Source organism: Trichoderma asperellum, chromosome 7, assembly GCF_020647865.1.
Source record: "Trichoderma asperellum chromosome 7, complete sequence".
Classification (NCBI taxonomy): Eukaryota; Fungi; Ascomycota; class Sordariomycetes; order Hypocreales; family Hypocreaceae; genus Trichoderma; species Trichoderma asperellum.
In genome coordinates this window covers 1,802,575-1,817,957 of record NC_089421.1, presented here as the reverse complement: position 1 = coordinate 1,817,957, position 15,383 = coordinate 1,802,575, and the positions used below count along the sequence as shown (strand labels likewise).

At 44.4% G+C, this 15,383-nt stretch overlaps 5 protein-coding genes across 5 annotated transcripts; 3 read left to right on the top strand and 2 right to left on the bottom strand.

Annotated features, from left to right (window-relative positions):
- Positions 1-549: 549 nt before the first annotated feature.
- On the top strand, positions 550-1,487 carry TrAFT101_011337 (uncharacterized protein). Its single transcript, XM_024909121.2, has one exon. The coding sequence runs from the start codon at positions 595-597 to the stop codon at positions 1,312-1,314; it is 720 nt and encodes a 239-aa protein (XP_024754926.2). The 5' UTR covers positions 550-594; the 3' UTR covers positions 1,315-1,487.
- Positions 1,488-2,681: 1,194 nt separating this feature from the next.
- TrAFT101_011336 (uncharacterized protein) lies at positions 2,682-3,363 on the top strand. Its single transcript, XM_024905650.2, has 2 exons — positions 2,682-2,938; positions 3,062-3,363. The coding sequence occupies exons 1-2, from the start codon at positions 2,729-2,731 to the stop codon at positions 3,173-3,175; spliced, it is 324 nt and encodes a 107-aa protein (XP_024754925.1). The 5' UTR covers positions 2,682-2,728; the 3' UTR covers positions 3,176-3,363.
- A 264-nt stretch (positions 3,364-3,627) lies between these two features.
- On the bottom strand, positions 3,628-4,977 carry TrAFT101_011335 (uncharacterized protein). The gene is made up of 2 exons (XM_024909120.2): positions 4,770-4,977; positions 3,628-4,714 (listed from the first exon to the last, which is right to left on the bottom strand). Exon 2 carries the CDS (start codon positions 4,285-4,287, stop codon positions 3,721-3,723), a length of 567 nt encoding a protein of 188 aa, XP_024754924.2. The 5' UTR covers positions 4,288-4,714; positions 4,770-4,977; the 3' UTR covers positions 3,628-3,720.
- A 725-nt stretch (positions 4,978-5,702) lies between these two features.
- TrAFT101_011334 (uncharacterized protein) lies at positions 5,703-13,595 on the bottom strand. The gene is made up of 3 exons (XM_066129223.1): positions 12,560-13,595; positions 11,692-12,502; positions 5,703-11,634 (listed from the first exon to the last, which is right to left on the bottom strand). Exons 1-3 carry the CDS (start codon positions 13,557-13,559, stop codon positions 5,973-5,975), a joined length of 7,473 nt encoding a protein of 2,490 aa, XP_065985354.1. The 5' UTR covers positions 13,560-13,595; the 3' UTR covers positions 5,703-5,972.
- Positions 13,596-13,744: 149 nt separating this feature from the next.
- On the top strand, positions 13,745-15,012 carry TrAFT101_011333 (uncharacterized protein; the record flags this gene model as incomplete). The annotated part of the gene is made up of 6 exons (XM_066129222.1): positions 13,745-13,764; positions 14,164-14,224; positions 14,301-14,358; positions 14,708-14,739; positions 14,930-14,945; positions 14,996-15,012. The coding sequence occupies 6 exons, from the start codon at positions 13,745-13,747 to the stop codon at positions 15,010-15,012; spliced, it is 204 nt and encodes a 67-aa protein (XP_065985353.1).
- Positions 15,013-15,383: the final 371 nt, after the last annotated feature.

The window sequence follows — 15,383 nt, the reverse complement described above, 5'->3', positions numbered from 1 at the left end:
ACCTGTTTAAAAAGCCCAGTAGAAAGCAAAGTTAACTGTTTGGTACTTAAGTCCAGTTATTACGCTGGTATAGTCGATAATTGTTGAAGGTCGGTAAGGTCAACAGGCTAAAGCCATTTACTGTTGACAATAGAAGATGACTAGCGAATAGTCTTGTTGTTTTCCATAAGGACACAATAATGTTCAACTCCCTTTACTTAAAATTTTGGCGATACATATATACACTGATAAAAATGTAATTCTTGTGTCAGAGTTGGTCCGGCCATCAACCTGCTCCAGGTTATTGGACATATAACAACATGATTCAGAGCTGGCAAGCGCACTGACTGACATACTACTGCAACTGAGTGGTTTTAATTGGGGGTGAGTAAATATTTTTCAGTGAATATGAGTAAATTTGAGCACATTTGAGTAAATTTCAAGTTCAAGTTGGCACATTTTAACTGTCGCTGAGCCAAAGTCAATAACCCAAAGTGAGGGATATAAATGCTCCAATGCCCACCCCATATTATCAACAGGTAATTATATTATCAAATCTTCCATTCAAACATCGCCTCTTCATAGTCATAAGACTATTTAAAAGATCTTCTCAAAATGGCTCCTATTGTTATCGGTTCTCTCTGCTACCACTATCTAGCTGTCGATGTCATTACCCCATTTGACATAATCTTTACTAGTACCAAGCAGTTCATGGGCGGCATGAGAATATATACGCCAACTGTCACCGACTCAATAATCGCAAAGGCCCCAGAGGTTACCTTCCAGCACATTGGCCTTTCCCGCGATCCCGTGGATCTGACCTCCGGCCTTACTCTGAAACCCTCATGCACTGTCGATGACTGCCCAGAGCTAGATATCCTCATCCTTGGAGGCCCAAATCCCGGACCTTTCACCCTTGATCCGAGATATGCCGAATTCATTCGTCGCCACGTTGCTTCGGGAAAGGCTCTGTTCACCAACTGCACCGGATCCTTCGTTGCCGCCATGACTGGCGTATTAGACGGCAAAAGCGCCACCGGCAACCACCTCGAGTATGAATGGGTGAAGCACAAGTATCCCAAGGTGAACTGGACAAAGGAAAAAAAGTGGGTTGTCGACGGAAACATATGGACGGCAGCGGGTCCTATGGCGGGAGTGGACATGATTCTTCACTGGCTCCGGGAAAACCATGGGGAGGAGGTGTATACTTGGGCGGCATTGAATCTCGACTATGAGCCCCGAGATGCAGATGGAGTGAATGTGATTCCATTCCGCTATGATGAAAATGGAAAGCGGTTATTTACTCACGTCCATCGCTATCACGACTCTTATTAAGTGTCAGCTGGATGATGGGTGATAAACAGTTGGGCTTCTTAACGACTAATGCGGAAGAAACATATTATCGTGGCCCGCTATTAATATATTAGCTTTATATATAGAGTAGTGTTTAATGGAGTTAAAAAGATGTCAATGAATTATACAAATTCATGCTTTTCTACTATGCAGGCCAAAGCGATTTTTCAACTTGAAGCCCAGACTGCCTGAAATTGCGCGCATGAGAGAAATCACTTCCTATATGGCCCCCTTTACATTTATCTCAGGTATATACGACCATAGGTAATGGAACATTTGGAGTCCTGTCAAACTATTTTCTCGACTGTAATGTCTTCTATTTTTGGCATCCCAACCCTCTAATTTCAGAACTATATAGTTCCGTTTTTAGCGGTTGGCCAACCCCTGCGCCAAAACATTTTCACCATTCAGTTCCCCACCCGTTGTAATAAACGGATCTACCACCGTTTATTTACCCATAAATTTACAGACAGCGAATCAAGTATCCCTCTAGGCGTAACAAGCAAGCCGGAATCTATGCCTCGTCGCGAGTCTTGGCTTACAGAAACTAGGTAGTAAAAGAGACTAACGTATGGGGCCCCTCTCCAAGACACAGATATAAATCCTACATTAAATTGGATCGATCAAAACACTTCCTTTTATTACTTGAAGTGTAGCCAACATAGGCTTCAGGAGCCATTGACTCTTACCGTTCTGTTGCCCAAATGTGGCTTTATATATCTAGCTTATTTAGTAATCGTTGATAATAAAATTAACAAACAAACAAACAGCATCCCCTTGCATAGTGTATCTCGATGAGATCTTCAAGGAAGAGTAGTAGTTAATTTCTCCACTCTAACTACCACAGCACGGACTGGAGTTATTGTTTCGTTATTCTTTGTAATTTATTATTACATAGCCCGCTACTTCGTATAAACTTAGAATAACACTAGGAAATAAGCTAAAATGATTTATAGATCCCGCTTAACTTATCTTAGGTAAGAAATTAGCGAATATTGCTCCGTACTTAGCTGACGATAATCTTTAAGAGGAAGCTGAGTTGTAGTTGTGGAGTGTTGTTGCAGATCAAGGCTACTTCTAAGTGGTTTAACTATATGGGGTACCTAAATACCCAAGGGTTTTGCATTCGTTAAGTTTAACATACGGACTACAGAGTGGGAATTTTCCTTATGCTAATATACATGCAGGCAGCAAGTTAGATTAGTCGCAGCCTCACCGGAATCAACCCCCCTGCTTCCTTTTATTCACCGCCATCGCCTCTCTTTCCTAACTTGTGGGGAATCCTTAGAATATACATGCATATAAAATCCAAGCCTTTCCCCCTTCTTGCCAGTAAGCTTCAGACTGCCTCAACACCTCTATAGCAAGGCTTTAGGCATATCATCTTTGTCTCAATATGCGCTCATATTCTTTCCTCTTGGGTCTTTTGGCCATTCCGGCTGCTCTTGCAGCGGATTGCTACGGCTCAGGAAACCCTGGCCTTCCTGCCTCTGACTTCCAGCAGGTGGCAGACCAGGTCTGCAATGTCGGACCGGACGCAAGCGCTCAATTTGGCAACAATGTCATCCAGGCTCATTATGAGGGAAACGCCAAGATCCATTGCCGTGTAAGTATTTCGTATTTTCACATGCGCTTCATTTTAAATTGCCAGCCTTCCAGGCCTCATCAAATCGCTAAGTTCTTTTCATCGTTGTGGTGTACGTACCTGGCTAATACATAGTTACTACAGGATGCTTTCAGTAATATTATATCTCAGTGTGTAGGCTCACGCAATGGGGGCCAGTGGACGTGGAATTATAACGGTGTTCAGGAGCTTTACTACATACAGGCGATCACGCTTTAGGAGGATGTAGACAAGACAAAATGCTATGCATATAGCACCGGTCATAAACTCCTAAAGATGTTGTTACTGATGTGGGGCTGCGCATTCATTCTCAGAATAGGCTAGAGAAATTCTTATGTGTATATAGTATCTATTACCAGGGACAGAATCGCAAACTTGAGACACAAACGAATATAGGAAGTCAGCTGATCCACTGGTTGAACGTTACAAATTCGATACATCGTTCCAGTAGTTACATAGAAACGGTGATGCACATAGCCGTTGAGTTTATTAACTAAGCTAGAAGAGATACTTGGCATATATGTACTATCTCTTTTATTGTGCCCCACGTTCAGCACATCACAAAGCTGTCTCATCCAATGCCGTTTCTTTCTTGTTATATATATGTGAACCAACAAGGAAACTCCCTTATACCACATTCATCAAATCACTGGTACACGAACAAAAGACACCGAGCAAGAAGAAACCTTTTGCAAGACAAGTTTCAGGCTTCTCTCTATTTTGACATATCGTCAAGCAATAAGATTACATTGGGGAACGTCAGACTACTTCGTATTCCCCTCAAACTGCTTCCATTCCTGCCACCAAAATCTCTCTCCCTGCTCGAATGTTGGCCGCTTGTTTGGATCTAGGCCCATGCATCGAGACGCAAAATCCTTCCATGCTTCTGGCACGCTGTCGCTGCCATGAGTCCATAATACCGCCTTTGCCTCTGAATGTCCACTCTCGTAAACCCACACATCATCGCTCTGCTCAAAGATGGCCCATAAACTCCGCCCTACGCTGTAGACCTCTGCAGCCTCCAGCGCTCTTGGGCATTCGCGCTGCCACAATGGGAATATATTCCGCCTTGGCCATGTCCCACAACCATCAGGTAGCGGGCCTGTAAACTTTCGATATGCCATCGTAGGCTCTGCCCCCTGCACCTCGCCCGTTTCCGAGTTTGCAACAATCTCGACGTCCCACAAGCCGTTCCCTTCTGGTGCGAGGAAGAACGGAGACGCGCCGCATTGCTCCCAGTCAATCACAACCACGTCATCATCGTTGTTCAGAAGCATATTGCTTGGCTTCAAATCCATATGGTACTGCCCTGATGAATGCACAATCGCCATTGCCGATGAGATTTGAAACGCCCATTTCGCACTAGCGACAGACTTGTGCGACTCTCATTGCTTTGGTTGATTACCTCTTGCAACGATTGGCGATCGAAAAAGGGATACAACGCTCCGCAAATGACACGGCCCTCTTCTCCATCGCCATGACTTGCGGATTGAGGTGACCCAGTGGTAACCAGCATCTCAATGCAGTGTAGGTAAAGATCGGGCTCAAGAAAATGGTCATTGCAAGAATAGCCCGATATCTTTAATTCCCATGGAGGAGGAAATTTCAGAATAGTTGTTTTAAGCCTACTGGAGAGGAGGGAAGTCGGGTTGTGAAAGATGGAAAACAAATGGGAAAAACGCATACCGGTCCAACGCGAAGTCTTGCATCAGCAGCTTTAGCCTGGCGAATTGATCCAGTAATCCTGTCCGTATTCCCCTATGCATGCGTCAATCATGTTTCGCTCTCATCCAATGAATATATTAGACGGTACCTCGATATCAAGGGCAGGCAGCGACGGTCACGAGTCGGCCCATAGCTACGACTCTGGTGTTCGACTTGCTGACGTGTGGGCGCTGAGATTTAGGGCAAGCAAGTGTTGATCTGGGAGCGATTTTCTTCTGTGCTTTTCACAGCCCTGTTGCGTACGCTGTGTCTAGGGAGAGAAAGAATGTCGGGAAGCTTAATTTGAACCAGCCCCAAGACAACATAGTACTGCTAACAAAACGGCAACTGGGAACCAACCATTGAAGCCAGTAACCAGCAGACACCGGGGTCTGTGTATTCCTAGCAGCTGTTCGGCTGTAAGGTTACGGGTAATAGCGTATTTGCAGCCTAGATTCAGGAGCATTGTCCACCACTTATTGCCATGATTGCAGACTCCCAATTGTCTGAGATTTATGTGCATCAAGAACTTATTTCCTCCTGCCTATATAAATTAACCAGCGCCTGTTACAGGCACATACGACCATAGGTAGTGGAAAATTCGGGGTCCCGTCTGCTCCCCCATAGACAAGCCACTAACCGGCAGATTAGTAGTTGAGTGGGTGACCATCAGCGAACACCGGCTGTTGTATGTTTTTTTTTTTTTTTCTTTTCTTTTAATATTTATTCTTCTTTATTTTACTTCCAGTCTCTTGTCAATGATATATTAGAGATTCCTCATTGTAGGTTCTGTTGTCAGTTCTCTAGTAGAAGTAGAGAGGCTATATTAGTCCTGTCAGACACATAATGTCTCAGGCACATAATAGACTATCCACAAACAGTTATCAGTTACTCACTCAAACGGAACGTGTCACAGCTCAGTTTCTCTAGATGGTCGCTTGCACCATTATCCATGACGGCCACGCACGCTGCAGCTGTCATACATGGTTTTCTGGGCCTCACTCTAAACGGGAAATCTACTAAAATGGAATGGTATTGGCTAGGCCTTCTAGATTTATAATTGTCGAAAAAAAATTACTGGCTACGATACCAAACTGCTAATCACACCGTCAATGTCGGAATATATATATATTGCTCGATTAAATCCCATTATCCGACGCCTCCATAGCGTTCGCAACCCGAGAGAACATCCGCCATAATCCCCCTTTCTCTTTATCAACCTTGCGCATCTCCCCAACTATATTTATCTCGCCAGGCACTCGCCTAAAGCTCCCTGTTTCAGGGGCAATACCGGCGATTTCGCCAGCCCCGTTTATTGAGAAAGTAGGTCAGCCACTACACTGTGTCCATCTCGCAGTGCAAGATCCAATGGCGTCTGACCCTTATTATCCGCAATTTTTGTATCAGCGCCATGCTCAAGAAGAAATTTAGCTATCTTGAATCTCCCACGGCTCGACGCATTATGTAATGGCGTCTGGCCGTCATTATTCGTAGCTGCTATATCAGCACCACATTCAAGGAGGAGCTTTGCAACCCTGAACATTCCTTCACCTGAGGCTTTGTTTAATGGCGTATAACCTTCATTGTCCCTAAAATTAGTTTCAATGCCGGTTTGGTTAAGTAATAGTTGAACTATTTGTTTGTAGCCATTTGCTGAGGCAATGTGTAGCGGCGTAGAACCATTCTCAGTTCTAGCATTGATTTCGATGCCTTCGCGGCCAAGGAGTAGTTTAGCTATTTCTATATCGCCCGTTCCTGATGCAGCATGCAATGGCGTCCAGCCTTGATGAATTTTCGCGTTAACATCAATGCCATTTTGGCGGAGAAGAAGTCGAACAACATGTATATGTCTCATAACCGAGGCTGCATATAATGGCGTTTGGCCGCTATAGTCCGCAGAATTGATATTAGTACTGCCTTTGCTAAGCAGTAATTGAACTATCTTGAAGTGCCCCAACAATGAAGCTAGGAACAGAGAAGTTTGACCGGAATTATTCTTGGAGTTAATATCGATATTGTCCTGGTCGAGGAGTAGAGAAACTATCCGTGAGTTTCCAAGACCAGAGGCCGTGTGCAATGGCGTGCTACCATCATTATCTTTCGAATTAATGTTAATTCCGTCTTGGCAGAGAAGTAATTCGGCTATCCCACAATTACCCCCACCGGCAGCAAGATGAAGCAGTGTTCTTCCCTTCTGATTTTTGGCGTTGATGTCTTGGACACCCTTGGCGAGGATCAGTCTAACCACCATCATATCGCCACTTGAAACTGCCAATTCTAGCGGAGCCCTCCCCTCTTTGTCTCTGGCCCTGAAGTCAATTCCATCTGCAGCGAGGAGTATTTCGGCCACTTCGCTGTGTCCAGAATAAGTAGCTCGTAGCAGTGGTGTCTGGCCCTTATTGTCTTTTATGTTTACATCAATATCATCGTGGGTGAGCAACAGCCCAACTATTGATCCAATACCGTTTGTAGCTGCATACCATAGGGGTGTCCGACCATAGTCATCACGGAAATTAACGTCGACGATCTCTGAGGCAAGTAACTGCTCGATAACCCTTTCATGCCCCTTTTCAGCTGCCACTGATAGGGCAGTTCGACCGTCCTTATTACACGCATTAACATCGACATTCTTAGCCAGCAGCAGCTTCACCACCTCTTCATCCCCACTTTGAGCTGCCAATAATAATGCTCCTTGGTCTTCATTATCTTCAACGTTAGGATCGATATTTTTTTCATTCAATAGCAGTTTCACAATTTCTGTTCGGCCTCCTGATACAGCATTCAAAAGCGGCGTCCGTCCAAGCCGATTTTTTGCATTAATAATAATATCATCATTTTTAAGCAATCGTCCTATAATATCCTTATGCTCATTTTTAACTGCATAAAACAGTGGTGTTTCATCTTCGTCGCACATGATATTAATATCAGTGCCATTAATAGCAAGCAGGATGCTAGCTGCCTCATCATCACCATTTTCGGCAACCCATGACAACAGTGGTTGGCCGTACCTATCTCGGGAATTGATTTTGGCCCCATGTTTGGCGAGAAGATGGACTAAGCTCCAATTTTTTTCGTGTACAGCATGCCATACTGGCGTCCACCCACCAACGTCTTCAGAATTGACATTGATTTGGTTAGAGTTGAGCATTAATTTTATGATTGATGTATTATTTTTGCGTATTGCATGGATTAGTGGTGTATGACTCTCATAGTCTTTAGTGTTGACGTCGATGCCTTGTGTGCAAAGTAAAAGCTCTGCAATCTCCTTGTCTTCATTTAATACTGCAGTTGAGAGCGGCGTATTGCCCTGGTGGTCTTTTGTATTGGGATCAATATCGCTTCTAGCCAGTAGGAGCTTAATAATGTCATCGCCGTTGACAGTTTCAGTGAATATTGATTTGTATCTATGATCTGGATGCTTGTTTGGATCCATGTTCAAGTCCCTAATAACCCTCTCACTTGAATACCTTCGGCGACCATATGAGACCAGCGAGCCTGGCGTTATAGTGCGATGATCTCCGGCGTTATCTTCAGAGTCCTCGTCTTTCATCTCGATGACCATTGTATGGGAATCCCCGACTTGTGAGAGTTTTAATCGATCACGACCTTCTTTATTATTCTTATTAGAAGCTTCGTCTTCGTCGAAGTGTGGTCGCCGGTAAGGCACGGCTGGAAAGAGTGGTGAGGCTGGTGAGAGTGGTGAGGCTGGTGAGAGTGGTGAGGCTGGTGAGAGTGGTGAGGCTGGTGAGAGTGGTGAGGCTGGTGAGGGTGGCGGTTGGCCATTATATTCCTTAGTATCCGTATCAAAAGCTCCATCTCGATTGAAGCGTAGTCGACGGCATAGTGGTCGTGGCGACCGACGGTTCCGCACGGCCAATAAGAGCGGTGACACACCGTAATGGTCTCTGGCGTTAACGTCAACATTTTCTTCGTTCAGAAACAGTCTGACTATTTCGGGACTCCCGCCATAAACAGCGCACCATAACGGCGTCTGGCCAAACTTGTTTTCGGTATTAACGTCAACACCAGCCTTGACAAGAAGCAGTCTGACTATTTCTTCGTCTCCATTTTCAACGGCCCATGACAGCAACGGCTGTCCATTAGCATCCTTTGTGTTAAGATCGACTCCTTCCTGAGAAATAAGTAGCTCAAAGACTCTCACTTTTCTCTCTTCTGCAGCCTTCTTTAGAAGATCATGGCTGATGCTCTTTTGATGTTTAGGTAGCAGTAACTCAATAACCGTCTCGTTTCCCGTTTCAACCGCCCACCAAAGCGGAGAGTGACCGGAGTCATCTTCAATGTTAATATCAAGCTTAGCTTCATTCAGCAATAACTTGACTACTGCTATGTGCCCCTTTGCAGTTGCCCATAATAGTGAGGATTTGTTCCAGTCATCTTTCGCATTGATATCGATACCGTCTGATTTCAGTAGGAGATCGACCAAGGTATCATAACCTTTTTTGGCTGCCCATAACAAAGGTGTCTGGCTGTTATTATCTCTGGCGTTGACATTAATGCCATCTGTAGCCAGAAGCAGCTTGGCAATATCCTCATACTGCTTCTTTGCTTCCCATGGTAATAATCCTGAATCGCCCTCTTGCCTACTACTGTTGATATTCTCAGCAGCTGGAGGCAATCTGTGAATGGTCTCATAATTGCTTTCCTTTCTGCTCTCTTTTTCTTCTTTGTCAACTAAGGACATATCCCCCTGGGAATGCCGCAATGCTAACACCAAGGGAGTAAAGCCGTTTTTATCCACAGCGTTAACATCAAGGCCAATTTTCTCAAGTAAAATTTCGACCATCTTCTTGTATCCCTTCTCAGCCGCATATAGTAGCGGTGTCTGGCCGTTTTTATTCCTGGAATTGACCTTGACGTCGTCGGTAGCAAGGAGCAATCGGGCCACTTCCTCGTATACCTTCTTAACTGCCCACCAGAGAGGCGCCAGGTCTTCTTTATCCTTGGTATCAACATCAACGCCGGGTATGGTCAGTAGTAATTTCACTATGGCTTCATTCCCATTGCGGGCTGCCCATAGTAAAGGCGCCTGGCTGAACGAATTCTTAGCATTGATATCAACGCCAGTCTGGTTACTAATAAGTTGGATAATAGCTTTGTTTCCATTTGCAGCTGCCCACCATAGTGGCGTTTGGCCATGACGATCTTTAGCATTTAAATCAATGCCTTCTTTACCGAGGAGCATCTCGGCTATTCTCTCGTGCCCATTTTTAGCCGCGTATAGAAGAGGAGTCTGATGATAAATATCCTTAACGTTAACATCAATGCTCTCTATGTTAAGCAACTCTTCAACTATGGCATTATGCCCTCCGATGACTGAATGTAATAGCGGTGACTGGTCGTTGTGATCCTTGGCATTGACATCGGCATCGGTGGCGGTGAGCAACAGCCTTATCACGTCTGTATGACCGTTTATAGCAGCCCATAGTAATGGGGATTTCCCATTTTTATCCACGATATTGATGTCAGCGCCACTTTTGCCGCATAGAAGCTTAACTACTGCAGTATGCCCATTTCTAGCAGCCAAGAGTAACGGTGTGCGGCCATAATTGTCTGCAATATTGACTTCTATGCTCTCTTTGGCAAGCAGCATTCTAACTACCGTCTCGTGTCCTTTTTGTGCCGCTCTCCCCAACGGCGTCTGTTCATCTTTATCCTTGAGGTTGACTTTAATGCCATTTTGTCTGAGGAGTAATTCCACAGCCGCGCCATCGTCATTTCGCGCTGCCCACCAGAGAGGTGTTTGATCATGGCGGTTTTTGGCGTTAACCTCAACGCCGTCTTTCTCGAGGAGCAACTCCATGATAGAAACATCCCCATTGCGGACTGCCCACCATAACGGCGTCTGACCGAAGTTGTCTCTCGCATTAATGTCAGCATTGCTCTCGGTAAGCAACAATTCTGCTACCGCTTTGTTCCCGTTCTTAACCGCAAGTAATAGAGGTGTCTGGCTGTAGCGGTCTCTGGCATTGAAGTCACCTCTGCCGTCGACAAGTATTTGCTTAACAACTGCACTGTGTCCTCTTTTGGCAGCCCACATCAATGGTGTTTGGCCATCTCTGTCCATTGAGTTCGGGCTGACTACATATGTACCAAGTAGCAGATTGACTATCGTTTCGTATCCATTGCCGGCAGCATAAGAAAGTGGCGTTCGACCAAAATCGTCGCTCGCGTCTAGGTCCAGTCCTTGTTCACCAAAGACAGTTCTCATTACTGTCTCAATTCCAAAATACGCCGCCAGGTGTAGTCCAGTTATATGCTTGGGGACTTGCTGACTATATTCTGAGTTCCTCCATGCTGGTTTAGAGGCCATCAATGCCTGGCTTGACGCTTGTACCTTTTCATCGCATTCAAGGAAGGCTATGACCTCCTGTGGTAATGGCGAGGCATTCCGAGCATGATGGCCCCAATTTTTGGCAGCATAACTATAGAATAGGTACCGTGATAGCCGCTCCTCGAAGTCAGTGTCCTTGGCGCAAAACCCGCTCTCAAAATTGCGAAAAGAGAGATAAGAAGTGCAAGTCCTCGCAATTTCTACTTCTGCAGCCGGGAACCATTCCATCCGCGTTCGCTCAAAGAAGTCTTGTGCTGTGTAGTGGATTAATCGGATAACGTTCGTTTCCTTGTCAACAGCAATTAAGCCTGCGCACACCAATACAATATTTTCGATATTGATAAAATTCCGGTTATCTAATTCGAGATGCCCATGCTTCACTGCAAGGGCATGCTGGAGTTCGGTTGGAGAAAGCTGTCTTTTCGCATATATAATCCAGGATAAAACCCGCCTAGCCAGTTCTTTCTTCTCTGGAGGCTGACGCTCGATTCGCTCCATTGCATCTTTGTAGGCATGATTAATTGCTTCCGATCCGGTCGATAGGTTTGAAAGGGCATCACGAACATCATTTATCGTAAGTTTATGGACCAAGGAGTTAAGACACAGCTTGGCAAGGAGAAACCTGCGAGCAAGTTAGCGTATGGTATGTGATGATAAGTCATCAGCAGAAGCGCCGCACATTCCCTGCACTGAGTCAATGATCGTCGCTTCAATGTCGCTTTTCAATTTAACGTCCTCGTAAACGAAATTTGGTAGTCGGACCATATTTCCAACCAAATATTTACGCACATCTTCTTCTCTAGCGCAAATCTCGATAAAAGTGCTACCTTCCAACTGTTTGGCGATCTCTGCGTTGGGTCTTGAAGTCGCAAATATGTTCACCTTGGACTTGTAACGCAGGCTAAGAATCTCTGCTAGAAACCTCATCCGGCAATCATTGATGTTTGGGCATTCATCAAGCGCATCGATGACGATAAAAGTTCTAGAGTAAGTACTTATTACAGACTGTAGGGTCGACGTGATTACCTCTAGTGATGGTCGAGATCCCTTGTCTTTGTGCTGTTCATAGAGAGCAGTTACACAGTCAGGCAGCGAAGATCTTATCTGCGCCAACTGTTTTAATAAGCTCAAAAGCAAATCATCGGCTTTCTCATCACTCTGGCAGTAGCTAAAGTAGACGTACGCAACCCCAGTGTTCAGATTCTCTAGATCATGAATGAATTTTGTAGTAAGGTGATCAATCACGATTGATGTCATGATAGTTTTTCCAGCTCCTGGAATCCCCTCACAAAATAGGGCTTCTGCTGCCGTATTCAGCCAGTTCTGGTACTCCTTTGAGTTTAGAAGCCATTCACCAGTTCCGGGTTGCCGACTTCCGAAATAGTCATGCTGCTGAGAAACATAGTCGGTCGGAGTAAGCCATTTAAGAACCTCATTGCGGTATTCACTGTTTTGCTTGCGAAGAATCCCTGTAAGTCCTTCTGAGATATCTGTGATTTATGGTCAGTCTTGCGTATCTCGCTACCGCCAAGCTTTCAGAAACGTACCAGAGAGCACATCCATCTTTTTTAGGGCCTCGACTCGATTTGGAGGTATCAAGGAAAGAAGATCTTTTGCGTATGCAGCTGCTGTCATTGCTGCGTAGCCTTGCCATTCTTTGTTTTTATGTGTATCTGCATAATCGCATATACCACGAATAACAAGGCAGGGAAAATGATTCATTAAACCAGCCGCTTCCATTTCGAAACACAATACATCCTTCTCCATAGCCAACATGTCCCTAATCTCAGCATCTTTCATTAACTGGTTTGCTGAAGCAATCAGGCCATAGTGAATCATTGGGTTATCCTCGCCGCTATCCCGTTCCGCACGGATAATTAAAGCTGGTGGACTGTTACCGCAGCTGATACCGCAGCTTGTCTCAGCTAGAGGGTGAATAAATTGGCTTTGATAGAGCCGATCTAAGTCCGGTCGTTTGTATTTCTTCCTCAGTCTTGGGTTTTTGTCAAGAATAATGTCAATGCTCTCTTGAATACCATGCCCGTTTAATTCATATTGACTTTCGAGTCCGCTTACTGCTGACCTTAGAACTGGTGGAGGCTGGTTTAGGTTTCCCGTTGGATAAAAGCTTTGCTCTTGTATTGTTTTACCAAAATCATACTGAAAAACAGCATTCTCTCCATTACGGGGGTCACTAACAACCACATCACCCAGGCGGATGTCATGCTTTTCACTTGGAGCTCCGCCTCCAATACCAACCATTAGGCCGATTCTAATGTTGGGGAAGCTGTGTAGCATATCTCTCGCCACACTTGCTGCTGACGATAATCCATACTCTCCATGGGGCAAAACGGCAATGACGATATTGTGTTTTCCAATCCTGCCTAGTGTATAATTGTTGTTATCGTGAGGGGACACAAACTGTGGTAAAGCATGTTCTTCGTCAAGGAAAGCTCGCGCGGCGACGTGCTCAGTTGTTATGGCACAAATCCAACCGACAGTATACTCTTCATTGTCAAATTGTGTCCTAGAGTCGCGACGAGACATTTTATCGATTGGTATCGGACACTCTTCTTGCTCCGGTGCGTCTAACAGAGTAAAACGAAGAGGAGCGTGGAAACCCCGCCTCGTACAGGTGCGGCTGAAAGGTACATGTACGTAAGCAGAATTTTGTATGCATGTGCATGTATTCCTGACAATAGCCAATCCAGTGAGAGCAGATCAGCAGGCAGATGCGTGTTAATTGCATCGGGTGAGTGCCAATTGTTATATATTATATTATCTTCTTTGCTGCCTCATACGCACATATCGTTCTAAACAGACTAAACAAACTAATAAACACTATCACTGAACATACGACCATAAGTAGTGTAAAATGCGGGGTCCCGTCAAGCTCTTTCGTTGAGTGAAATTTCTTTAATTTTCGGCATCCCAAGACTTCAAATCTAGCGCCACATCTTTCTGTTTTTGCGGTTAGCCAACCCCCAATTCCATATTAATTGGCATTCGCCCGGTATAAAAATCGGAATAGAAATCGTGACCAGACTGGAGCGTCAAGGTGACGAAGCAACATATACTGACCCGATCGCATGGGGTTTGGAAGATAGGGAGCAAAAGCCAGATTGAGAAGGTTCAATGTTAATTTGTATAGCTCGTCACTACTTCTTCATAAAACACATCAGATCTTTCAACAACTATTCCACATCGCTAAAGTACGATTATATACTGTTCTCCGCTATTTCACCGCGGGCCGTCGCAGGGCTCACCATACTTACCGGTTTATTCCAGTGTACAAGGGCAGATGTGTTTGAGAAGTTATGCTATGACCTGAAACGAAGCTTGGCAAGTAAGAATATAACTATAAATTTAGTTAAATATATCCCTAGCGCAAGCAATATAAGGTTTCCAGATAATATAATAATCCCTATACCAAGTAATATAAACTTTTTACTGCTAAAATAATTTTCCAAGACATCACTTACAATTGCTTATTGTAAGTTACTTTAGCAAATATTTACAAGGTTACGCTTTAAGTAAAGACTTCGTTATTTAGTGGTGTTTACCTTAAAGCATAGCTTCCTCGCAATTGGACGGGAAGATATTTAAGCACCGGCAATGGTGGATTATTAGGATGTAAGGATATTTATATTCATTATGCGCTACTTATCCTAACCTTTCTTATCGTGTTTACACAGGTATCCAATACGAAGACCTAAACTATGGCACGGTAATAACTCCTTTCGAGCCTTGCCAAGTCTTTATTAATGTATCTTAAGACCTTGGGATTTGCTACTGTTGGTACGAATAACGGGCATAATGGAACTTCAGCGCGAGCATTTTTTAACAATCCAAACGTAATTGAAGGTAAGATTTATGATTATCATAAACCGGCTATTACTAACTAGAACAAAACTCAGACTATGCATATCGATCGTACGTTGAAAGCTCAAGCACTAATATACAATACATACTAATTATAATAGGGGCTCCCCTTGGCTAACAAGGAAGAATTAAGATAGTTACGCGACAAGATGACCAAGCTTTACAACCCAACATACAGTTGCATTTTTGAGGGATAAGCTAAATAAAAAAAACTTTTCATTAACTCTATTTCTCATCTTACTACCCTGGCTTTGGGGCCTGTTTGCACAGCTTTTAGTAAACGCTGAAGCGCTTCACATGTCGAGGCCGGCCATGTACCTTGTCTACCTAAAGTTCTCGCCGTCGGTGAAGCTCCACTGGCATTAACTAAAACGTTTACGAGCGCTACCTACCTAATGGAGCCAAGTCCAGTGCTCATATTAGGTATAGGTACTCTTTTGGAAGCTTGAGTTACTGCTGTTGGTCGAGCATCTTGAAATTTCTTGGCCT

Coding starts and splice junctions, on each gene's coding strand:
- TrAFT101_011337 (XM_024909121.2), top strand. CDS start 595: ATGGCTCCTATTGTTATCGGTTCTCTCTGCTACCACTATCTAGCTGTC.
- TrAFT101_011336 (XM_024905650.2), top strand. CDS start 2,729: ATGCGCTCATATTCTTTCCTCTTGGGTCTTTTGGCCATTCCGGCTGCT. Junction 2,939..3,061: donor ACGCCAAGATCCATTGCCGT/GTAAGTATTTCG, acceptor TAGTTACTACAG/GATGCTTTCAGTAATATTAT.
- TrAFT101_011335 (XM_024909120.2), bottom strand. CDS start 4,287: ATGGCGATTGTGCATTCATCAGGGCAGTACCATATGGATTTGAAGCCA.
- TrAFT101_011334 (XM_066129223.1), bottom strand. CDS start 13,559: ATGTCTCGTCGCGACTCTAGGACACAATTTGACAATGAAGAGTATACT. Junction 12,503..12,559: donor AAAGATGGATGTGCTCTCTG/GTACGTTTCTGA, acceptor CATAAATCACAG/ATATCTCAGAAGGACTTACA. Junction 11,635..11,691: donor ATTGACTCAGTGCAGGGAAT/GTGCGGCGCTTC, acceptor ACTTGCTCGCAG/GTTTCTCCTTGCCAAGCTGT.